General features: G+C 37.4%; 3 protein-coding genes across 8 annotated transcripts; 1 reads left to right on the forward strand and 2 right to left on the reverse strand.

Moving 5' to 3' along the window:
- Positions 1-320: 320 nt before the first annotated feature.
- Positions 321-4072, reverse strand: LOC116266375 (uncharacterized). 2 transcript variants are annotated; one of them, XM_031647558.2, is made up of 5 exons: positions 3933-4072; positions 2292-2364; positions 2003-2100; positions 1163-1479; positions 321-1006 (listed from the first exon to the last, which is right to left on the reverse strand). In XM_031647558.2, exons 2-5 carry the CDS (start codon positions 2298-2300, stop codon positions 549-551), a joined length of 882 nt encoding a protein of 293 aa, XP_031503418.1. In that variant the 5' UTR covers positions 2301-2364; positions 3933-4072; the 3' UTR covers positions 321-548. The 2 variants fall into 2 exon arrangements, with proteins under 2 accessions (XP_031503418.1, XP_031503419.1); XM_031647559.2 differs by having other exon boundaries at positions 2292-2405; positions 3933-3978.
- A 1435-nt stretch (positions 4073-5507) lies between these two features.
- On the reverse strand, positions 5508-11607 carry LOC116266086 (E3 ubiquitin-protein ligase PRT1). 5 transcript variants are annotated; one of them, XM_031647173.2, is made up of 8 exons: positions 11403-11607; positions 10147-10175; positions 9888-10067; positions 9568-9624; positions 9195-9302; positions 8868-9071; positions 7520-7623; positions 5508-6001 (listed from the first exon to the last, which is right to left on the reverse strand). In XM_031647173.2, the coding sequence occupies exons 1-8, from the start codon at positions 11531-11533 to the stop codon at positions 5771-5773; spliced, it is 1044 nt and encodes a 347-aa protein (XP_031503033.1). In that variant the 5' UTR covers positions 11534-11607; the 3' UTR covers positions 5508-5770. The 5 variants fall into 5 exon arrangements, with proteins under 5 accessions (XP_031503033.1, XP_031503035.1, XP_031503034.1 ...); XM_031647175.2 differs by having other exon boundaries at positions 8886-9071; positions 9195-9305; XM_031647174.2 differs by having other exon boundaries at positions 8874-9071; positions 9195-9305.
- Positions 11608-19954: 8347 nt separating this feature from the next.
- LOC116265184 (peroxisomal membrane protein PMP22) lies at positions 19955-26165 on the forward strand. Its single transcript, XM_031645731.2, has 7 exons — positions 19955-20199; positions 21860-21958; positions 23452-23553; positions 23787-23862; positions 24493-24563; positions 24664-24749; positions 25918-26165. Exons 1-7 carry the CDS (start codon positions 20128-20130, stop codon positions 25967-25969), a joined length of 558 nt encoding a protein of 185 aa, XP_031501591.1. The 5' UTR covers positions 19955-20127; the 3' UTR covers positions 25970-26165.

Consider the following 26165-nt stretch of genomic DNA (forward strand, 5'->3'; position numbering starts at 1 on the left):
ATTGCAAGTGAACCGGATCTTAGATAGCTGAATGCATTAAAAATGAAGTGAAGAAGTCGTAAAAATCTTCAAAATAGGAACATTTTATATACGGTCGGTCCCAGCCGAGTCCAAGCGGCACAAGGGTTGGATTCATGTAGTTTTCCATCTTCTTTACGTTCTTCCTTTTCTTGTGATTAGGGGGATGCAACTTGCTTGCTTATGAGTAATCAAACTATAAACCAAAAGCTTAGAGTGCACAAGTTCCTTCTTCTCTACCCCCTTTAATTCGACCGAGGGCACAAAGCAACGACCATCAGGGAAGGAAGCAAGGGCGAATCTTGACAAAGCATCCAACATCAAATTAGCAATTACAGTATGCATCAGAGGGTTGAGAATGTCTCAATTATCGTTTTAGCATCATGAAGAAAGATTTTGGCAACATGACGTAAAGAAGAAACAAGGTATAATGGTAAGGGGAAAATCATACAGAAGACGTGAATCGGGGTTAAGCGAGGTAGAAAACTTTGGATCGTTTTGGGTGAGTCAGAAAACAGGCGTCCGTACTTTTAGCCCAGTGACATAGCTGACGCATTCAGCATGCCATGTCTCTCCATCACCTTCCTTGTCGCAAGAGCTGCGGCTTCACTTGCCCTCAAGTTTCCAGCAGCCATTAGAGCTGAGAATTCTCTGGTGATCTCTTCCTGAACCCTTCTGCGTGCTTCCATCATGGCGTCCGTGGCAGCTCCATTGCCAATTCCGGCATCTGTTTTCTCAGTTTTTGTGGATCGTGGTGAACCAACGGTAGCAGTTACCGGAGCCGACCTTTCAGCCGAACTTGCTGAGCCTTCCATGTTACTGGAGGTAGCGGTGGTACTGCGCACAGTACTTTTAGCCGGACTTCCACCAGTCTTCTGACTCATTGATTCCACAGCGGGTTCAGCAGGTGCACCTGATGGCACGAACTGCGGAGCCTGTGGTACGCTTCCAGATCTCAATGTCATCTCTAACCTTTGAATCATCGGCACTGCATCGTCACGGCCATGAGTTAGATTCTAGGAGTTTCAAGCTTAGACAATTGTACGGCGCTATGGGACCATAGATTTAAATATGTTCAGCATGTTTTAGCGCGACAGACATGATGCACTGAGCGGCGGATTCAGTCTAAGGTAGAGAAACTTACTGATCAATGCGCCCATTGGGCTGCTCATCACTTCGTTAGGAAGCTGAAGAATGTAATCAGGAATCGTAACGCCGACCAAGAACTGGGCCACTTCGTTGCTGAAGTTATTGCAGTTGTGGTATAACAAGTTGTACGTTTCGGCCGTGTAACGGGGGCTTATATCTTCCAGATACTGCTCAAATAAGTCCTTGGGCACATGAGTCACACCCAAATCAATTACTTTCATTGGCGTCCCATAAGGAGTCGTACCGGCACGGTCTCTCTGAATACCTCCACCAAAATAATATTCAGTTCCATAAACAACCACCCCTGTGTGCCTGCCCAGTCATCAAAAAGAAGAAAAGAAAAGGGGCCTTAAGTAAGAACTCCAGCTACTTAAAAAGCGAATAATTAAAGAAAAGTCCATTTCTCTTTCTGCCACAGCAATAGCAGAAGAAACATAGATACTGCACTCACACGCCAAAAGATTTAATGATGCAATCAAGCCAGGACTAGAACCTTTTGCAATTTTCACCAGGAAAGCCCCTTTTTCCTTCCAACACCAATATTTTTCAAACGTATCTTGTAATTTATACTTGACGACTATCTGCTTTTGCAGTGTAAATGCCACTTCTGCCATAATTGAACACAGGCAGACAAATGACTCTGACCATGCATTTACAAAATTGTAATTGGCCAGGAATAGCTAGACGTAGACATGCACAGGTTGGGCACCTATATTTTAAAAAGTTAATCCATCATTGGCAAGTCTCTTGGGGCCCTACAACTAATAATGGTTCCTTATTTAGGTAAATGTCACCAAAAATGCATGAAATGTTGGAAATTAGTCTGGCAACTTACCATATCGCTTCTATAGCTTTCCCCAAAAAGGTGGTTGAAAGCTGACGTGCAAGTCCTTTGCTTAGATCATACACGTTCAGTGTTACCTTGTGACCGTCCTACAGAAAAGAAAGTTGGGTGTTTAAAGACTAAGTATGAATAGATAACTTCCACCAAGCAAGTTTTCAAATATTAACAATTTGCTAAGATTCCCTTTCTCTTGATAATAAGACTGCATTTAAAAACACTAAGAAAAAAGGGAAAGAGAAAGGACCATAAAGAAGAGGGGTAGAAAAACAGCTGTGATTACCTCAGCCATTTCCACGGGGCTGATCTAAGTCCAACGACTGCTTCTTGTAGTGGTTGTTGAAGGAGACCTATCACTAACAACCAGTGGAAGATTTCAGATGGGAAACTCACTATCCTAAGATCAAAGAAAACCAAAAAAGCAATACATAACCATTGTGTAACAAGATTATAAACAACAACAAATGAATCATTTCAAATCAGAGCATGGAAGAGGAGATATAGAAGAGCTGTTCACCATTAGACAATGCAAAGTAGTTGTAGCTCATATAGGACAGGACAGAAGAACATGATATATTCCCACTTCAAAAGTTTAATGAGTCCATGAATTTCAAGAGAAAGAATCTATTCCTCATGTCACAATAATTGTTTGTTTAAAATTTCAAATAGAGAGTAAGAACCACTTTGTCCATATCATATCTCCCAACGGCACACAATTTCGAAATTTAAGATGACTAACTGAAGAGAAAAAGAAAAGCAGAAAAAATGCAACCATAGAATAAATTAAAAAGAAAAAAAATATTTATACAAAAGTTTCTCGCTCAAAGCAAAAGGACGAAGCTAAATTACTTTCGCTCCATGCTTGAAAATTAAAAATTGATTCATCAAAAGCAGAAAAGAAAAGGGAGATAAAGAGGCAGTCTGATAGGTGTAATGAATCGAACTAATAGACTATGATTCTGACCTTCAACTAACCACGGAAAATACCTGCCTTGCTGTTCGACAACATGTGCATAATTAAAAAGAAATACTCGTCTCCTCCTGTTCCTCACGGGAAATTTTTATTTGCACATTTTTCCTTCTATTGAAAAATTGGGGTCTAGCGTTCAGTTGGATGCTCTTAAAATTTGTGCAATGCAAACCCAACAAATTGCTTGTAGGCCCTTATTGATTCGCAGGAAGTTTTGGTATTCCAAAGAATTGTTACTATTACTACGCGAAGCACTAATGAGAAACACATCATATCAATGTTATGGTTTTCACGGTAGTCTTAGTTATGGTTTTCACTTTTCAGGATGGAATTGCAATGCCACATATCTGCAATGTAATAAATTGGCAACAGTAGCACTTCCAAGAACAGAAGGCATTGGAGAAACCACAGCGCGCATGCCTTCGCCTATAACATTCTGCTCCTAAACCGTGCCTTAATGTATCGGCGTCTTCTATTAATTCAATCACTGATTGCAAGCCATCTGATTCATATATTCTACGTGCAGAAACGGCTCACCAGAGATTTTTTTTTTTTTTTTTTTTTTTTTTTTGCAAAGCCCTAACTTGCTTACCTTACCACATGATTGCTCACAAAAATATCAAAACTTCTTGAATAATCAATTTTCCATGACACTGCAGAACTTCTATCAATCCAAATTGCCACCAGCCCACACGCTGTTGCTAGAAATCAACGGAAATTTTGCACGGACCACGCAAAAGTTAATACAGATAACAAAACAACGCCGGTCAGCCCAAAGAAAACATCCAGATCGCGTCAAAATCACAAATGAGTCAACGTCATAGCTAAAAAATCACTTTCCTAAAGCTCTGAAGTCTGATGCGATCGATAACAGACACAAATTCTAGAAGGGGAAAAAGGAAACGGAGAAAGACGAAAGAGGAAAAGAGGGAGCCTCGTAATTTTAACGCGTACCTGAGCCGCAAGGAGGAGGCGACGAATTCGGTTCTGCGTCGGTTACGGGGAAGGGGTTGAGGGCCTCAGCTTTATAAGACATATCCCTGAAATGGCCCCTATTTCTACCCAAAATAACAGTTATGTCATCCAAGGCTTTTCCGCTCAATAGCTCGAAGAAGGGTACTTTTGTGATATAAAGAAAGACCGCAGGCCTCTTCGAAATCTTATTCCACAGTCTCTCTCCCTCCCGCGTTCGAGGATGGACAGAAGAAGTTCTCTGGACATTCGAGAAGCATCTGTGCCACGTGGCAACTTTAGGCCCACTATCGGGTTTGAGTCGGGTATTGAAATATATCCATACCCGTCAACCCTCTTCAAGGCATCCTATCAAATTATAACAACAGAAACCTTTCGGTGGATGCAGGGTTGGTAGGCAATCGGTTCTTATTTCGAATCCTTAGAGCGTCAACTTCAGTCACTGACGTAATACAATAAGAGTGGCATCTCGATGCACTAAAAGCAAGCATTGTACTTACGACGGCATGACGGTAAAGATCCAAATGCGTGGAACATGAGGGACCGCTAATCATATGCGTATGCGGAAGTGGATCAAAACGGGTCCCTGGCCAAATCCGTTCCCTCACTCTATAGTGTTGGCTAAGCCCTTAAATGTGCATTATAAATGCAGAACTGATATGGATTTGGATTTTATAGTTTGGATCGTGATCCAGCTCAGGACAAAGGAACGCACACTATCCAGTGAGTAAGCCGTTGTGAAATTAGCATATATTATACTTTATATGTCATGAGTCTTGTTATCGGTGAAATAAACAACTGAATTTGCAGTATCGTTAAAGAGAATTGGTGCAGCGGATGGGACAAGGGCAGTTGACCGCCAATATCTCGTTCAAACTCTCGAGGGATCAACTCTCTGTCTGTAAAAAGAGGAATAGCGATATGCAAATCATGGTACCCTAACAAAATGATTTTTGATGAGGGTAAAGATTTTCAGTTTTTTGCCAAGCAATTGGATGAAATACTCGTCTTGTTCACCCCAAATAATTATACAGTATATAGTTCACGGTTATGAACACTTTTATGATAGAAAAATGACAAGAGAAGTTGAACACCATGAGATTGAGCTTTCCTCCCTTGTTTAGTACACCTTTTAACTAGGGAACGCCATGGATTTTTATTCAGGGCATTCCAACACCTATGTTTGATGGTCTAGATGATCAGTTGTGCAAAGGGTCCTTGTCCTGGATAACTTCTCCAGCTTGGAAAAGACCAAAAATCAATTTTCATTTCCTTTTCTACAGAAGGAAAGCCCCTTCCTTCGCAAAGAAGTTTCCTGGACAATTTCACCCGTTTGATGGCTTTATGCAAATCACAGGATTATCATCCACTAATTCCCTCTGAACCTGACAAATGGAAAAATTTACCGATCAAAGGCCCATCGGAGTATTGGATGACCATTATGGAACACCATTTTCGGTGACAAAAGTGCAGATCACAAACAGATGCAGGAGATTTTCGGAGTGCATGTGGTCTCAGAACGTTCTAAGGACACAAATTCATAAATGTAGCGATCTGTAGAACAGAAAAGCAAATTTAGCAGAACACTGAACAGAAGTTAGATAGTAACATAGCAACCGGAACACCAACAAATTTTTGCTTAAACTATGTGCTAATTACACCAGCAAGGGTCTTCAACAGCAACCATTAAACGCAAACTACATTATTTCATGGGAATAAGCTCGCCAAGAACATGGTCTACATGATGCACCACGTCCAAAACCAAAGCCGTGCGACTTGTAAAGCATCACTCTGAGCCTTGGCATCCATGTTGCATCGGCTTACCCAGATAATTCTTGGTTTTCCTCAATTGGTTCATCGTCCAAGAATCCAAGGATGTTGTATCTGATCATAGGTGGTCGCACTAGTTTGAACGAATGCTCAGGCTTGTGCTGCTGGTTAAACCGCCCAGGAAGCTTGGACTTCGAGTTGTAACACAAATCACACATATCAAAACCAATTTCTTCAGTGCAGCCTGTGCACCTGTACCTCTTTCCGATAATTGGAAAAGCCTGGCAACCAAGGGAAGCAAGGAGTTAGAATATATGATGTGCATTTTGACAGAAAATAAGATTACAATATTATCACGACGTCCATATGATGACAAGCTTCTTTCTTGAAGTTTATACCACAAAGCTAAATATAAAAAAATGTGTCAGAAAAAAAAAGAAAAAAGAAAAAAAGAAAACTAGTGTGCAGCTTCTATTTATTACCAGAAAATGTAGCAGTGGCAGAAGGTATTACTTTGACAGTTATTAGTTTCATATTATGTGTTTCTTACCTCTTTCATATCACATTATCTTTTACCCCTATTAGCACCAGAAGATCGTGACCCTCAGGGGGCATATGGTAACAAGAATGTCATGTTCTATGGAATGCAGTGTTCCTGAATGTATCTGAAATTTAGAACACATTGACACTGCATTCTAATGAATGCAAGGTTTCTGATACCAAATGCTACTCTTAGGTGATTATAATCATTGTTCAGTGGCCAAATTGAAACAAATCAAAAGCGCAAGCACCAGAAAAGAATCCTTAATCGAGAGCAAGAAGGAAAATGAGGTTTTGAGACATGGGTTCGGAGAACAAGAATTATTCTTTTGACATCTTAAAGCTAGATCTAGGTTGAACATTTGACATTTTCCCACCCATACAGCATAGATGTTCATGAATAGTTAACCGTTCATGGACAGCAAAAGAACATGACACTGTCAACGAATTAAATTTGTGGCATAAGCTGGAAATGGGAGGTTCCTTTCTCTGCACATGGAAACTCCATGAGGGGGCTGTTCATTTTGATCCTAACTGAAGGATCATTGTTTCCTCATTTTTTTTGGGGTAGAAAGCAGGACTGGCACTGGTAAGATCAATAATTTTATTTAATTATTGTTCCATTTGACCTTCACAATTGTAAATGTTGCTTATAAAATGTGAAATTTCAAGTTATAAAGCTCTGTCAGAGAAAAGATAAACAGGAGTTCAAACGCGTGCTGAAACATTTAGAATATCATTAACAGAGAGAAGCTTGGACATCATAACATGAAGAGGTCTTTTTTTTTTAAATTTATGCAACATTTTATTTTCTTTCTCTATTTTTGCAAAATCTTATATCTTCTCTCTTTTTCACTCATTCAAAACTTTCTACACTCAGCGTAGAAATTCTTAACAATTAAAAAAAAAGCTCAATTCTGCCCACAGGTATAAACCATAAGAAGCATACATATAAGTAGTATCATCTCTCAGATCTTACTCAGATTGCTAACCCTCGATTAAATGCGCCTAAAATATGGCACAAAGCATGAACACTTGCATTTGTCTAGCATCTTTAAGGTTGAATGAGAGCCAATGATGCAAAAGGAACACTCAACCACAAAGCGAAAAAAATACATTGAGACAAAGTCAGAAACCATTAAAAAAAAAAAAAAAAATCTATTCTCCTCATCAAAGTTTTCCACCGGGACAATATCATAGTGGAAATTGACAACAGTTTTCTACTATTAACCAACAGAAAATGGCAGAAAGGGCCTTACCCCACAGGTGTCACATCCAACTCCAAAGTGAACATCCTGATACCTTTCATGCATTTCAGCATGACGAGGTACTACCTTGACGACCTTCTTAGTTTGGCTGGTACCTGTGCATAAATAATTGAAGCTTAAGAAGCACCTATACAAGTCCAGAGGAATAAATTCCATATCATGAAACTTAGAGGTACAGACAATAGTCTGCAAAACAAAACTTGAATTTATTTTCAGTAAAAAGTACACAGTTTTTACAACTTCACATAATTATCACATCGATTCGCTTATGGAGCTAACTCCATGTTGCTTTCCCTTCTGCAAGTTGCTTCATTCCTCAATCCTCTAGGTGTTTCTAAAAAGACTTGCTCATGCTTCTCGTGGCTTCAAGTAGCAGCTTCTTATTCTGGTTAACAATGGCGAAGAAGTCCACTTCCAGAAAATGAGAGGAAAAGTTTTATCTTTCTCATCCTATTATATGCAATCTACAAAACAACTCTTGTAATCCTAAATATTTTGAACCCAAGCTGCCTCTATACTTGTAATCGAAAACTGTGTGTGACATTTCTAAGAAAATTAAATATAATACAAGGTACGTTAAAAAAAGCCAGTGTAAGGCCTCAAATAAAATAAAAGACAAGATTAGTTGCTGAGTTAGAAATTGCATTATAACACTAATCATATGCTATGCACACCACCATCAGCTATGGGGATTCAGTACCACAAGACACAATCTTTCCCGAGTCGATTACATTGAATTACTTGACCAACTCGAATGTGGTTTTGTTATCTCCAATTTATCCACGCATGATTCAGCAATTTATCAGTTCAATCAGTAAAAACTGGTTCAATTGACAAAGTAGATATACAGCTACGGGCATCCTAACAGAAAGGACAATTATGAGGACAGGTTTTTTTGCCACATCTCAGTGCCATATCAATCTAATCAGCAAAACATAAAACATTTACACCATACTGAGGGTAAAGACAAAATACTCTCAAACTGTGACCGCACCACTCAACAAGTATTAAGAATAATTGGGCTCAGGCAAAATACAAGACCATATGCTTGAGTCAGCTAGCTGCGCATCATAAAAAGCCTTGAAATTCATTTTATACTCACAATACCAATAGAAAATAAAGACCACAAAAACACTAGAAGACATAGGAATCTGCAAACCAGAGATCAAATCGCCGCACATGCATGAAAACACATACACATGCACATAGAGACTATAGAAGAACCTCTCTGGGTTATTCATGAGCAACCACTACACACATAGACATGCAAACATACATGAGAAAAGAAAAAGAAGACATACAATCACAGAGAACAAGAAAACAAAATCTGGGAACAAACCAGTACAGATTGATGAACCTTCATGCGTACAAGCTATTTGTCCAACAGCTGCCCTTCTTTGAACATATGCCTCAGGGAATTCTTCCTGCAAGAATCTATCAAACTCCAAGCACACTTTTGAGCATTCTCCGGGGTGAGGACTTTGACAGACTTCACATATTAAGCTCCCATTCTGCAAATTCGTCACACATGATCGACAAAAGGCTGCATGACATCAAATACAATATTTTTCGCAAAAAATCAGTTCCTGCTTCCTCTTTGTACTCCTCTTTCAACTTTCATTTTGCAAATAACTAAAATATCAGAATCAATGGCATAGAGGCTCACCATGGCCACAATTAAGAACCACTGGTCGATAGAGCAGCTGCTTGCATGCAGGGCACAGTGCATCATTGACAGATAGGACCTGAGAAGCTCCATTGTTGGCATTACTGTCTGCTAATTACAATTTAAAAATTATGAATTAGACTAACATCAAAGTCAATAATTGAAATAACGAATTCAGAGTGAATGCACAATGCAATCTCTTCTAAGTTAACAACATAATGTACTTATTTTCCTTCCGAAACAAGGACAGATGAAATCATGAAAGTGAAGTAAAAATATTAAAAGACTCATATTTGTCTTCCTTGCTAAAAAGAATGCAGTCAAAAAGGAATATTATCTACCCATAAAAAGAGAGAGAGAGATGGATGCCTACCACAGTCAGCAGCCTCACCAAACTGCGGCGAGAAGCAACCATGTTCCTTTTCCTCCTCTATAATGAAATAGAGAGACCAATATAAGGTAATTAACATTAGGTATTTATATCCAAGTGCTGACATTAGATATCTATACATCATGAAGTCCAAAACCATCAAATAAAAGATACACAAGTAATAATTTGGAAATTAAAAAAGAACTCACTGTACAATGACTAGGATAATGCCTGTTTTATAATTAATTTATTAGCAAACTTAGTACGAATTAAGTTCCAGCAAAACTGAACAAACCCATGTAAATGAAAATAGTCGAGCTTACCTAAAACTTGCTCTCCTCTTCTTCTATAGGCCACAGGAAACTTTTTCCGAATCAAAAGGTGAAATGTCTGGCATATACTTGGAAAGTGATTGTAAGAGCTTCTACAGAATGCACATGATGAGTCACCATATGCACTCATAGATTTGTGAATGCACCAAAAACAACAGACATGGCCACATGCTGCATAAAAGAAGAAACACATTAAAATGGTTGAAAATGAAATGGCACTGAAAGTTTTACCAAGCAGAACAGCCATTACCAAGAGCAATCGGCTTGTAAAGAAGATCCCTGAAAAACATAAAACCATTTTTAGATGGAAAAGAAACAGAAGAAATTGCAATCGTTCACTTTTAACTGCATTTTCACAAACAAAGATGCAGTATGTACAGAAAAAAAAGAACCCTGTCAAGAAGACCGGAATTCTGTGGCACATTTTTGACACTCCAATAAAAACTTATCCGCATCAAAGAGAACCAACAAGTTAGGTCCTTTGAAGTCCTTAAACATGGGCGCCTTCTATTTTGCTTTCAAAAAAGAAAAAAAAAGGAAGATGACCTTACTACTGAGAAATCCAGGAAATCATTTAATTGGGTATTTGCGTAAGCGCGCCCATCGGCGTGCACATCAAACTCAAGTCTGCATTCGTCCTTGGAAATTGTTCCACCAGACAACCTGGCACAGTTTTCATCTCATTCATGTCACCAATTCAGGTCCTGAAATCGGATAACCGTGTGTTTTCGCAAACATTGCACGGATACATATGTTGTGCGTCTCCAAATGTGCACAGGGAAACAGTTCCGCCGTCCAACTTAGCAAATTTTCGCCTCAATCCACTCCGTCCCTATGCAATTCCCAAGTGCTATTCAAGCACTAAACAGCTCGAACTTCTTAGTTCACACAACTGTGCAATGTTACTTTTTTATTATTAAAGAGTGTGTCTTAGAATCCGCCAAAAACTGCCACCCGTTTTTCTTAATCACTCCCATCATACATCTCAACAAAAGAACCCTTCTTTAGCTGAGTTACAACTCATCAGGAAAACCAATTACCATGGAACATTGATGACGAATGGAAAAGGTTACTACTGAAAGCCAGAGATAAAAGAAAGAGACTCCAATAAACAATCATCCCATCAATTGATTTCGTTTCTTATCCAATACTTGGAAGGATTGTCATCCAAACGCACGAAAACCGTCCAGGAAAAAGAAAAACGCTAAACTTTGAACAGCGAGTACCAATTCATAATCCAACTCGCTTCAAAATAGAGAAAAGAATAAATAACCAACCCATTATCATAAACAAGTAAAACCTTCGTCAGAAAGCAGAACGAAAAAGCAACGTACCAAAGATAAAAAAAAATGGGAGAAAGAAAACTAGAGAAACCAAGAGCGTCTGAGAACGAGAAAAAAAAAAAACATTCGAAATTCAGAAATGCAACAACCAGGGCCTCATAAATTGTCGGAAAACAAGAGTGTTTCGAGGATTCGTTGAACGACTTCGTTTTGCGTCTCTTACAGGCAAACGCAACATTGGAGGCCCTCCGGCAATTCCTCTTCGTTCTCGGACTCCGCTGGCTCTAGGGCTACCGTTCGATCCTTCTCCGCAGCTCGATCGACGTCGTCCGCTTCCCATATCGTCTCCCCCATGGATGCCGTCTCTCGCTTTTTCTTCGAAGATATCGGCTCGAAGCGATGCGTTGGCGTCTGATGGCGACCGCCGATTCATCTGGATTTATAAGCGATGGGGGATACCGTTAGCTTCAGTTCGAAGGGTCTCCATGCCACGTGGCCCCACCCAGACGGCCAGATCATAGTTGGGGGTTCAGGAATGAAGGCCAGAAACTCTTAAAACTTGATTATAAATTTTCTTTTTGGTACAATTTAATCTCATAATATGATATTCAAGCAAGATTTAATAGAAAACATAAGTTAATCATTTTCTTGAGTTTAAGTTTGTTCTTTAAACAACAAAGAACTCTAATGTCATCAAAATTTTGTTAATAGATTAATAAAACCAGCTTAACTTAAATCATACTTTATGTTAAAGCAGTGTTCATAAAGATAATGGTATGTTTATGTTTTGTTTGAATATTATTTTATATTAATTTAAATTGTTTACTTTTTATATGTAACTTAAGTAGCCTCAGATATCCTTATTCTCGGAAGGTTCAAAGAAAAATGCACATTTTATGTTAAAAGCAGTGTTCATAAACATAATGGTATGTTTATATTTTGTTTAAAACATTATTTTATAATAATTTAAATTGCTTATATATATATATATGTGTGTGTATATATATATATATATATTCCTCTTAAGTTAATATATATCACATTTGGCAGTCAACTGAATTTAACTTTCTTGTATTACATATGTTTGCTATTTTAGGAAATTAATTTTCTAATAGAAGATAATGAGATTGGCTTTTTTGATGAACGAGAGGTTCATCCTACTGTTTGAAATGACGCCCGAAAGCCCTCTCATTCCTCTAACTTTTGAAGTTATGAGCTGCGTCTGTGTCAGTGATAGCAACGATACACCATTCAATTTGGATGTCGTGCCCTACCATCGTAACACACAAGAACATAACGCCCACGTGAATCGAACTAAAAACCTGCTTTTATACAGGTCCGTAGCCCGACCAACTACACTGTGCCCTTGGAAATTGGCTTTTTAAGCAGTCAATTTGCACGTGAAATGACCAAAAACTTCATAAATTTATTAAACCGTACAAGCTTATAAATGGCAAATGGCAAACCTAGAAGCCTTTCCATAAAATATTGAAGCATAATGGAGGTAGTAACTTTAGGAAAATATAAAACTAATAAAAGTTTGCATTCTGCTGATAAAAGATCGATCAGCAAATTTTGAAATGACTGGCCTATGAGGTAAGCCTTTGACGTCATTTCTACATTTGCCCTCCAATTTGAAGACGCCTGAGGACAAACTTAAATGAAATAAAAATATGAATTCTTAATAAATATCATACCATGCCTTCCTTTCTCATTAAAATAAGAGCTTAATCTTCCTTATCATAATATTACTTATTAAATGCAACTGCGAGAATATCCTCATTCCAATAACTCCGATTGAACCATTTCTCTTTTTTGCGCATGTCATCTTGGGCCATGATAACCTTTCCTTTTTATGAATTTTATTATCTAGAAACCCCTCTCCCATTGACAACCATTGATAAGCAATACACCTCTTTAGCCAAGGAGGATCAAGCATGAGCGCTGGCCCCATCTCAAAAAAAAAAAAAAAAGAAGAAAAGAAATATATGTAAATTTAATAAAATTTTACTTGTTTTATATAAAATTTTTTGAAAAATAATATTTCCGTAAATTTAGAAACTTTCATTCGACCCACTTCATAAAAAAATTTCTGACTGTGCCCCTGTTTTTCTCTCCTTTCTCCTTAACCTCCGCTTAAGCACTCGCCCTTAGTTGAGAGAGAGGGGGATAAGTTTCTCTCCCTCCTACCATCCAATGGCCGATCGGCTGTTGCAGCCCGATGGCTTGGGCTCCGCCATCAGGCAGCGGAGGGCGGAGACTCCTCTCTCCCCTCTCCTCCTTCCCTCTTCCTCCTCCCCTCCTCCATCACACCACTACTGGAAAAAAAATAGTAAATTTAAAAGTAAAAGTAAAAAATATATTTAAAACAAAGATCCAATGAGTCCCCTTTGAGAAAGATAGGTGGCCCTTATTTAATGTCAATAGAGGTCTATATATATATATATATATATGCACCCCAAATCCTTAGATGCTAGACTTATCCAGATTAGTGATCTTAGCTTTTGATTTAGTTTATGTAGTTACTTGAAAGAAAGAGAAAGGATATTGTAACCATTTAACATTAATTTTCATATATATATATATATATATATATATATATATATATATATATATATATATATATGAAGGTGTCAAATGTAAGCAAAATGGAATGGTCAAGATCATTTTGAATAAATAATAAGTCCAGCACTTAAAAGCCTGGCCCCTGTCAACCAGAAGGAACAAGTGACTGGATTTTACGAGTTGGGTGACCAACTAACAAGTCTCTTTGTTCTCTTTAGTTCTCCAACCTTGGATCTTGCATTATAATACCTAGAGCCACTTCTCAAAAACAAACGTATATTCAATTTGTCTGTCCCATCTTGAATCCATTTAATAGGAATAACCAGGGGCGGAGCGATAATTTTTTTGAGTGGCGGGCCAAATGGCCCAACGAACTTATCCGGGTAAGGTCAAAACTAAACCCGAATCCAAAAAATACATTAAGCAACTAAAAATTTTCAATTTTTTTAATGTATATATTTTTTTTTTTTCAATTAGCTGGGGTGGAGCCACGGCCTAGGCGGGCCCCCCTCCCTCCGCCCCTGGGAATAACCATTAATGGTAATAGGATTGGGATTGAGCATGTTGTTTCATAATTGAATCTGGATCCAACTTAAATCCAATACCTGGCTGGAACCTCAACCTGACTAATGTAAATGTCGGATCAGCTTAACTTTGAAGATAGGATCCAAATCCGACTCCCATTACATAAAACCCGATTAGGTCGAGTCCTGTAAAATTAGATATTTGATGTAAAACAAATCTATTTATGATGGTTCCTTACAACTAGAGGTGACTAAAACCAACCATCCAACTGATGATGTGTTACAAAAGAAACTACCTTAATTTAATTTTCAAATGATTCATATCATCAAATGCATAAAATTTCTATTTTAAATCTTTGTGCAAGTCTCATCCGTATACAAATTCAGTCCTTCTTCATGTGTTGCTCACCAATTTCCTAATTCACAACTTGAACAAGAGAGTCCTTTCTCCAAATCTATGGACAATTTTAAGAACAATAAAATTTTGCTTCATATATAACATTTAGTGGCGTTCATAATGTATTACAACATATATATATATATATATATATATATATATATATATATATATATATATATATATATATATATATATATATATATATATATATATATATATATATATATATATGACTTTTAGTGGCATTCATAATGCGCTAGTGAAGCTTTCAGCGGGGATATATGACATGAACACCATAAATGGGTTACTTTTTATATGCATTGAAGTAGTGCACTGAAAGGTTTTTAACTTTTTAGTGACACTTTGGATGTGCCCTAATTCAAAAAGTTAAAACAGAGATCAATAATGACAAACATATACGTCAGATCACCACAGCGGCGGCGGAACCACGTTGTGACTGCTGTAGGCAATTGCCCACACAAGCTACATAAAAACTTCATTAGCAGTAAGCAAGGCTTCAGCGGCGCAGAGCACAGCCAGTGCTACTGAGCATCATATTTCTTGTTCTAATAATTCAATCTTTGCAAGTAGATTCTAAAAAATTTGATTCAATTTGATTGTTATGACTTGAGCAAACAATGTTGTTGGCCATGCTCAACCTTATTCAAAACATGCATGTTGCTTGCCGTAGTTTAAAGGTTTCGCCATTGTTGGTGGGAGTGGTTGAGATCAGGCAGAAAATATTTGTGCTTGTCCTTCATGACGTCCTGCGAGAGCTGCTGATCGATTCACTAACCAGCCTTAAGCTGCAACCAGGATCCGTCCAACATTGGCATTCAACTTAATTATTGAACAAATTTTCTCTGCTTCTGTAAAACCACACTAATCAGTTACATACACGCGACACAACACACACGCATGCATGCACGCACACACGCACGCACACACATATATATATATATGTATGTGTGTGTGTACGTGCATGCGTGCATGTGCAAGAGATCCGATAAATCTATGTTTTTATAATGATTTATGATATAGTGACAGTTTATGATACTTTCAGTAAGTTAATGAAGCATTTAGCCACGGCTTTTAAATATTTAGCTATACGACAACATTTGGCAGCCGGCAAAGCACCATAGCTTTTAAGTATTTAACTACAAGAATTCAAATATGTCATGTGCCAGATGGTTAAAAATTAAAGAGCTGTCCATAACAATTACCATCAATTGTTGTTAAAAGCACCATAAATTGTGCTAATGCCTTTATAACAATTGATTTTTAGTGATAACTTTTTAATTTTTAATTATCTAGCAACATCTAGGGTTGCAAAACAAGTTGATTCGGCTCGAGCTCAATTCAAACTCGCTTGCTAAGACTTGACTTGTTTATAAACGAGTGAAGCTCGAGTTCAAATGTATGCTCGAAATACGTCAAGTTTGTGGTGTAAAAACTCAAGTAGGCTCGACTAAACAATGAATGTTTGAATTATATTGAGAAAATAATTAAATAAGTACCAGCTAAATGAGTTTATAATTTATTGAGTAAAACAACTTAAAAGAAATGAGACATGCATAACATAAACTAGTTAAACAAGTCAAGTTAGAGCTTGACGTTGTATCATTGTTTTGAGTTTGAGCTTCTTCTGTCGAGTTGGACTCGAGTTTTCTAAATTGAGTCGAGTCGAGCTGGCCCAATTCGAGCTTGACTCGGCTCATGTGCAGCGCTAACAACATCTGGAGTGCTATAGATTTGAACACACACACACACACACACAGAGAGTACCTTGAAACCCAGCTTCTTTGTCAAAATTAAGTTGGAAACACTAGTGATCAGGTGACTTGTATGGATGAAAAAAAAAGCGGTGAGTTAGCAAAGCTGCATTCCTATTCTCTATATAACCACGTGATAGATGCAATTTAATTGCACTATTTTTTTTGTTGATGAAATAATGCTACTAAATTGAGTCGAGTCGAGCTGGCCCAATTCGAGCTTGACTCGGCTCATGTGCTGTCAGATATTTAAGATTCTAATTTGCACAGTTTTGATCTGCAGATCGATTTTATTTTTTACGAACAACTAAGATTTTACTGAATTTGAAGATTCAAATGGTGTAAGTTCTTTTGAAGATAACTTTATGACCTAGATATGAAATTTCGTTGAGGCATCTATATAAATCCATGATCTGAAGCTCACATACTATTGAAAGTAACTTTATGAGCTATATATTAAATTTCACTTCGGCATCTGTATAAATTCATGAAGCACATATACTACGTCTCAAGGGGTGTAGCATAGTTGGTCGAAACAGAATATGCATCCTGTAGTTTCAAAATTTTAACAAAGGCTAAATAAATTTGCATAGGATAAACTAAAATTTTTAAAATTTATATATAAGCTTTTGATAAAAATCTAAGTGGGCCAAGGCCCTGCTGCAACCGCCCCCCCTCCCCACTCCGTTGTCTAAGACCATAGAGTAGTGAAGCTACATTATAACTAGGGGCGGAGCCAAGGCAAGGTCTGCATGGGCCCTGGCCCCACCTCAATTTTTTTTTTCAAAAAAATTTACATGTAAATTTTAGAATTTTTTTATCCTATATAAAAATTTTAAAAAATAATATTTCAGCCCAAGTCAAAATTTAAAAACTTTAATTCAGCCCCTCTCATAAAAATTTTTTGTCTCAGCCTCTCATTATAACCCTGATGTGCACACATCAGTTAAATATGTAAGTGCAGCCTTTGATACCATTCTTATTTTTTTTGTACAGTCACCATGCTCTTCTTTTTTTTGATAATAACATTTAGGGAGTAATCCTCCCAGCAGATTTGATTTGAAAGTGAGGGGATCACAAATATGTAAATTTGGGGAAATTCAGATCTGCCGGCTACCGTATGTGGCCTGAATGTACTAGAGATTAGAAACTACACATTAGAGGCTACAAGCGCGTCGAGTTAAGCTCAAACTGGCTTGGTTTGGAATAGAAACTGAATGAACCCCAACCTACATTTACTTGCAAAAACAACATCTCAATAAATTGTTCTTCTCAACTGTAAGATATAAATATGCTTAAGGGATTCTGGGTTCATAGAATTGTGGGTCGACCTAAGTTGAATACCTAATTTTCGAACTTTGCTCGCCAACCTCGTTAAGTTTTACTTGTTATTGTAAGAATATATATATATATATATTTTGAGTGAGTAGGGTGAGTATTTTATCCAACCATGCAAAAGAAAACTAAAACTCTCACTTAATCCCATATATTTTTAGGGTATATCATATGCTTTTGGTGCCTTGGAGTGCCGCCTCATTCATGTTTCAGCTTACACATGAATAACCTTCTTATTACAACGTAGAAAGCTGATGACATGAGAATTCGAAATTGAAACTAACCACCTTAACCATTGGTCCAACTTCATCGGGGTCGAACAACCTTCTCCTTAATTGGTAGCAGCTGCTAGTAAGTGCTTCAGAGAGGAGATTGTGAAATGAGTCAAGTTAAATTAAGTTGCAACCCTCTTTACCCATAGGGCTCATTCTTTACCTGAGAGAACTCCCGGGAGCTCTACAAAGACTCCTTCATGAGAAGGAAAACGAGAAGTATGCATTGTCTAGCTTTTGCTTATAGTACATAACAATATATTCCTTTCTTTTTTATTTTTTCATAACCTATATTTTTCAATGAAAATGAGAAGCTATAAAGGCTTGAAATGGACATTTATTAATAAGAAGAAAAAAAGTAACATGCTTTTTCTGGCTTGCCGTCCGTCACTAAATTACATTTAGGGATGTTTGTTTAATTTGAACATGCGATCCAGGTAATCGGAAGCTATTGAGGATCTCAGATTCAATGATCTAATTAATTAAGGTTCGACACTCCCTTTCAATCAAAATCTGGTCTCAAATACGAAGTTTTAGTTGCCTCTAAGAGCATAACATAGCTGGTTGAATTATGGGTGTGATCCGAGGTAATCGGAAGCTATTGAAGATCTCAAATTCAATGATCTAATTAATTAAGGTCCGACACTACCTTCCAATCAAAATCTGGTCTCAAATACGAAGTTTTAGTTGCCTCTAAGTGCATAACATAGCTGGTCGAATTATGGGTATGACCGAGGTAATCAGAAGCTATTGAGGGTCTCAGATTCAACGATCTAATTAATTAAGGCCCGACACTCCCTTCCAATCAAAATCTGGTCTCAAATACGAAGTTTTAGTTGCCTCTAAGAACATAACATAACTGGTCGAATTATAGGCATGTGAAAAGGCATGTCTCTAATTCGATTTTCATAGACACTCTGCCTTCATATTTTAAATGGTGGGATGTAGTACTTAAGTTGAAACCTGCACCACTTTCATCCAATAGCGAAACTACATTGAAGTTGATGTGGGCAATTGCCCACACTAGCCCAAAAAATTTACTTTGTTTACATGTAGAAACATCATTGATTTTATTTGTTTACATATGAGTGTCTTTTTAAGTTTAAAATTTAAACTTAGAGTGACTCTCAACCAGAAATTTCTGGCTCCGCCACTGCTTTGATCGCTAATGTTGACGCTGACCCAAAAATACTAAGTTTTAGCCACATACTAACGATCTCAAATTTGCAATTTTATATATAAATAAAAGTTTGCTTCAAGCTCATATGTGAGTATTTGAAATAGAAACCTTGCAAAACTGATGACCATTAGGTTTGGGTTTATGAACAATGGCTAGTCTTAGTTGTGGACCTCATTTTCAACCAGAGTGCACTGAGGCCTGGGCATAAATTAACCCTGCAGTAGCTGGTTTGACTGTTTGGTATAACATGTGGTGAGCGGTTGGATGGGTGGTATATATATATATATATATATATATATATATATATATATATATATATATATAATATGGCCGATGAATTTCAGTATTTATATGTACATAGTTTATAAATTTAAAAATAATTTACATATTTTAAATTATTTTTTAAAAACAAAAAAATGAATATATATATATATATATATATATATATATATATATATATATGGCCGATGAATTTCAGTATTTATATATATACAGTTTATAAATTAAAAAATAATTTACATATTTTAAATTAATTTTTAAAAACAAAAAAATATGAACATATATTCATACAATAAGTATCGGCCGATACACGATGTGCTAAAGAGCCGAAGTTCAAGATCCGGACCAAAAGCGGTTCAAAGTGGGAGGGCTGGCATTCTAGGGAAATAAAGGGAGATGCTAGCCCCAATTTTGTAATTTTTGGAGTTCTTTAAATGATTCAGCAACAAGGGGGTCGCCGGTAAGGGCGGCGGTTGGTCGTCGCCTACTTCTCCCGCGGAGTCAGGGGAGTCTTTCTCTCCCCTCCGTTTCCTCTCTCATTCCTTCCCTCTTTCTCCACCCCTTCTCCAGTGTTGCCCTTCGAGAAGCCCTAGCAAGAAAGAGAGGTAGACGAAAAGGAAGATGTCGGAGATCGTGAAAGAAGCGTGGAGAAAGTACTTGATCCAGTTGCAGGCGCATCCTCTCAGAACGAAGGTGAGTTCTCCGTCGCGTTTTCCTCTTCATTTTGGCTAAAATTCGAGCTATATCTCTCAAGTATTTCTCTATTTTTTGTTGCTTGTTAGTCTCGAGATTTTGATGAATTTTCTCGCATCGTGCTCTGCGCGCTTGCTCGGGAAGTTGCAGAAGGATATGTAAATCCAATAGGGTGAGGAAAACAGAAGTCCGTTATCCGTTATGTTCCTTTGGCTATTCTAGTTATCCCGGAAGTGGTTCGACTACATATGAAGCATTGTGTAGTAATTCTTTCGGGAAGATAGACACTCATCGTCTAGATTCTGCTTTTTCGTCTCGCAAGTCTGTATTTTCTTGATCTACTTTGAAATGTTTGTTGTTTTGCGTGTTTCTCCTTTGTTTCTTTCATTCGAAAACTGGAATTCGAATTGCAATTAGTTTTTTGCTCAGTTCCTTGCATTATGATGCGCACAGTTTTAACTACGGGAAAAAGTTTTGTTCTTGTTCACTCAAGCACAAAGCGCAAGCTTCCTAGCTCAGGTTGCTGTCATTTCCTTTAAAGTTTTAATCTTTTCTCTGAGAATATAAGGGAATTTTCGACTGTTTATCTTCTACTTCTTCTGATCACTAAAAAGCGCGAGAAGTGAGAATGTTTTTCTTAGCTTTGAATTGTTTTTTATCAAAAGTTAGGCCTTAGTAGAAAACGTTTGCCAACTCTTCGCCTCCAAAAATTGGCCGGATGTCTTGCCCCGATACCGGGACAGCCGCGCTTATAGTTTATGATTGTGGTATGGACAGGCGTGTGAAATTAAAGATAGACGCCATTTCCTAGCTCAGGTTGCTGTCATTTCCTTTAAAGTTTTAACTACGGGTTATCATGTTCATATGATCTTATAAAGAATTCTAAAAAGAAATTGAGATGTATTAAAATGCGAGTTTCGATCAAGGTAATGAACAAATAATTTCCATCTATAATTCTGCATGGCTTTGGACACATGATGTCTATCTAGATTCAGTGGCTGACGGTTCATTTTCTTTATAATGTCGAGCATGAGTACCTGGTTGTGTCGCTTAAATAGGATACATGAGCATGAGCGACATATTGAAGGATGGTCCTCCTTGGTATCTCTGATCACCGCATTCCTTAAATAAAATTGATCTTCCATTAGAACTTGCATGGCGTGAATAGACTATACTCAACCAGATTGTTGCTGGCATGAGGTGCATGACTTTCAGTGCTCAGGTTAGCAGGTCCTTCGTTATGAGAGTTCCATATTGACATGGAACGTGTAAATGCATGTGGCAGAGAGAATCGGAACAAAAAGAAAGGGGACATGGCTAACTACCTTGGGTAAACCTGCAATATGGATTAACTTTATGGCGTGTGATGGCGTAGAAGGCAGATTACAAATTGCAACTTAATATTTCTGGAGCATAATTCTTTATAATTGTTCAATTTGCTTTAGGAAACTGTCATTGATGAGGGAGCGCATAAAGCGCTGTAAATAGTGGAGTTTTTTTTTTTTTTTTTTTTTCTGATGAAACAACTTATGTGTCTCGAAGGATTCGAAAAAAATCGTTAAGAGCTTGAATGTTTCTATCACTTGGACAAATGGCAGCTCTTTGCTAATTGATTGAATATGAACGGTTTCATAGACCTTTTCCCTTTCTACTTTTACAGGCAGTGACAGCGGGTGTTTTGGCTGGATTTAGTGATGCTGTAGCACAAAAAATTTCTGGAATTCAAAAGATTCAGCTACGGAGGTTGCTTCTTATCATGGTATTTTTTGTGATTCCATTGCAGATATATGAGGGCATTTATGGTGATTTCCTCTTGAAACCCTGCATTCTTATCATAGTCTTAAATACCATCCTCAGGAAGGTTTGTGTCAGATATCTTTTTAAAATTTCGCTCTTTGTGGGAAACCTCGAAAGTTCAAAAATTTTAAAAATATAGAGAATAACACAGAAAATATGAAATTTTATTAATTGTCTACTTTTTCTCTTATTAAAAATTGGAAAACATTAATAAAAATTTCTTAAATTATAAAGAAACAATAAGAAAATATTGTGACATGATTGTGATATTTTTATTTTCTGTAAATGTTTTGAAATATCACAGTATACTATTTTGTCAATAGCATCAGTCAGCTTAATGTTGTGATATATTCAGAATATTTGTGATATTTGTGTCTTTGATTTTTACATCCTGTAAGGCAGAAATTGAGTAAACCCAACGCTATGCTTTACATTATAGGACCCATCACTTCAACTGGGATGATAAAATTGTTTTTCATGGTTGACCGAAGCCTATTCCTGTCTTGAAGCTGTGCTGCAAGCCTGCATGTGCTCTGTTGGCTCCTTACCAATACATATCATTGTGCATTCAATTTTTACACTAATATGGCAATAATTATATGAGGCTTCCTGGAAAGTCTTGTTATGCTTCTCTTTCTTTTCTAATAGCCCCTGAAATATTAGTCTCTTTTAAGTTTAGTCATGCAAGTTCTGCTGACATTCTTGGGGTTCGGAGACCTTACTTCAGTTCACTTGTTTCAGGTATAAATCCATTTGTGTACATCTAAGCAGTGCTATTAGTGAAAGATCTCCTAGCTTAACCTGTCCATTAGAGCATTATATGGTTGCGTCTTATATGAGGAAACAGGAATGTGCTTTGACATGCTTATGAAAATGGAAAGCTTTGACATGCTTATGAAAATGGAAAGCTTTAAATATCAAAGTTTGTGAAAAAGAAAAAAAGGCGGGGCATGGATTTTGGACATGATAAATTTATGACTTGCTTTGTAAGGCTAATGATTTCCCACATCCTTTAAAAAGAACTGAAAGGCTCATGGTGGGAATCCAGCAATTTTGCAACTTAATCTAATTGCTGTAGCTTACAAAAAAATTTTTGAAAATTCCCCAGATTGAATATTTGAACAACAGAAAATCTGTTGACAACTTGTAGAAACTGAGTGTTAATGCAAGTGCCATTCTCGTGGCTTTGCATATCTGATTTCTTCCATCTCAGAGGCACTTCAATGATATGGGTCGAAATACACGTCTCATTTTGAATGAAATGATAGTTTCGTCGCCATCTGTTAGATTCCTTATGCAGCAGATAATGTTGGTTTTCTAGAGCATGCTAATTCCATCGCTTTTATAGTTCATGATATTGCTGTTAATTGGGCCATCAACATGTAATGTCTTTGTTACATAGTCTTGAATTGCATTGGTAGTATTTTGAAGATATGTTACTTTATGAAAACTCAGCTGTATGGCTTTGCCTATGGAGGGCCATTTGGTCACTTTCTGCACAAGCTGATCGATGCTATTTTCGGAAGGAGAAAAGACAACAAAACTGTGCTTAAGAAGGTATGCAAATCATATATGTTGATGATACATAGTGTTATTGGTAAATCCAACTAACTAAAATTGATTATTGTTTCCTCGTTGTCTGCTCTGTCCTGAGTGCGATAACATTATTAGGCTTGTCAGTTGTATATACCATTTGGGTCAATGTCTGTAAGAACTTTTAATGTTTGGTTGTTTCGTGTATTCATTTTTTCGGGTTTCCTATTTTGATAATTAGAGTTTCTTTTTTTCAGGTGATATTGGAACAACTGACATCTTCACCTTGGAACAACTTTGTCTTCATGATGTACTACGGCTTGGTCGTTGAAGGTGAGATGTGCTTTGTGTTTTAGCTCTTGAGAGGAAATCCAATAAGGGGCACAAAGTTTATTGTTCAGTTCGTGCACTTTTGATTTTATCTATTAAATTATAAGAGAATGGCATGGTTTCTAGCATGGCTCACATGGATATCATCCAATCACCACAAAGGCTGTGCCTTAGGGTGTTCTTGATGGACAAAATGAGCTGTTCTGACTGGAAATGGCACACAGCATCTGGAACTTCGTCCTAATTCCTTCTTCCAAATTTATTATGTCGCAAGTGTGAGCTATCTTGGTGATTTAAATTTGTCCATACAGACCATTATCTGTGGTCCCTTGAAGTGAAGTGTGTTCTCTTTTTCTGGTAACAATATTTTTTACTGAAGCTATCTACATTGTATAATTTGTATTCCTCTCTACATGTTCCACAATCTCCTAGTTAAGCAAGCATGGGCACGGAAAGTGTTCTACATCTCATTATAATGATGACTGGCCATAAATGGCAATATTGTTTCATCTGTTCTGGAGTTTACTTTCCAGTTGCAGTTCTTCTCTACATTGATTTCATTTTAGTGAACTTGCAGACTTTGTAGTTCTATGAAATCTGATTGTGCTCATTCTTTCTGTTTTGGAAACGTAGGAAGACCATGGAGTCTGGTGACGAGTAAAGTTAGACGCGATTATCCCTCTATACAGTTGACTGCTTGGAGGGTATGCTAACAGAATTGTCCATGCACTATTTTGCTCTTTATGGATACCATTTGAAAATAGTTGGTGATTTGTTTTGTCTTGTCCAATGAATGGTATGCAGTTTTGGCCGATCGTCGGTTGGGTGAACTATCAGTATATGCCATTGCAGTTCCGTGTCCTCTTTCACAGCTTTGTTGCATCCTGTTGGTATGTTCCCACCTTTTTTCTGTTTTACCTTTCCTGCCTAGCGTTTTCCTCGTAAACTCATTCACGCCTGTAGTATCATGTGGAAAATTGGACATCTTGTTGGCTATAGAGGCGAATACATTTAATAACGATCTTTAGGAAGATATGACAACTTGTCAAGTTGATACTCGGCCAACAAAATGAAGTGCAAAACATGGAGCACTTCTTTTTTGCAAGTAGTACTTTTTCTACTATCAAAACTTTTCCTGCCATAGAGACAACCTGGCAATTTGCGTTGCTAACGGTTGTTCTTCCGTTTGACTTGGATACCTCATATGCAACGACACTAGCTATAGCTATTTTAGTTTAAAGTTTTAAACACATTTTCCATCTTCAGTAAAATATAAGAATTGGGAGGAATGCTGTTGATCATTTACAGTTTAAAATTTGCGTCTGTACAAACTATAGGCCTCAAAATTTGATCTTTTGTAAAGATTTGGTCAAATCACTGGCTAAGTAACGGTTACCATTCTAAGTGTTGACGAGTAAAACCATATCGGGGAAGGTTCATGCAGGTCTATTTTTATCCAAAAGCTCGGTCATATCTTGGATCTGGTTTTGTCCAAGACTTCGGATACGTCTTTTCCATTTATTTATTCTGCTGTCCAATTTTGTCCTTTATGCTAAGGCGACATAACTTCTCAAGGGGCCGTCGTTCAGATGTATATTATATTTGAAGGTAAAAAAAATTAGTCTGACATAATAGTTGTGCTCCTACATTGATTGGAAGGACGAAATTTTAGGTAAATGGTAGCTACCAAGTACATGAGATTCCTCAGATCTCACCGCCACCACAACTTCAGAATGGGCCATGGTGAAATGTGTAAAACAAAGTCCGAATACAAGTCTTACCGCGACTGCGTATTGTGGACCAAGTAGGCGCCAGTACTGAATTTTCTGTGTGTTTATTAGATAAGCATTAGAATCTCTCTCTCTTTTGGTCCCCCATAGGCCATAAGGAACGTCTCTAGAACCTTTACACGCGCTAGTGTTGTCTACATGTGTACCACTTGCTTCATTTATTGTAACATTTAAAATTCAAGATGTTCTCCTTTCTTTTTCATTTCAGGCAATTGAAAAATCATCAATCCACGATCTTTACGATGTTTCTGTTTTTTCGGATTTCCAGGGGAATATATCTAAACCTCCGTGCCAGGTCTCTGGTCATCAAGCAAGCCTGAGGGAGGAGGAGTTGCAGCGAAAGCTGAAGTTTGGGCAGTTCCAGCTACTCTGATTTCCCGTCTCATACTAGATATGGGTGAGAGTGAATTTTTGGTACGCCGCCTCCTCCTCTGTAACACTCAGCTTGAAGATTGGATATCGACTGTAATAAGATATTATCTAACAGTATGGAATATTGCTATGGTTGTTTTCGTA

The sequence above is a fragment of the Nymphaea colorata genome, chromosome 12 (assembly GCF_008831285.2).
Source record: "Nymphaea colorata isolate Beijing-Zhang1983 chromosome 12, ASM883128v2, whole genome shotgun sequence".
Classification (NCBI taxonomy): Eukaryota; Viridiplantae; Streptophyta; class Magnoliopsida; order Nymphaeales; family Nymphaeaceae; genus Nymphaea; species Nymphaea colorata.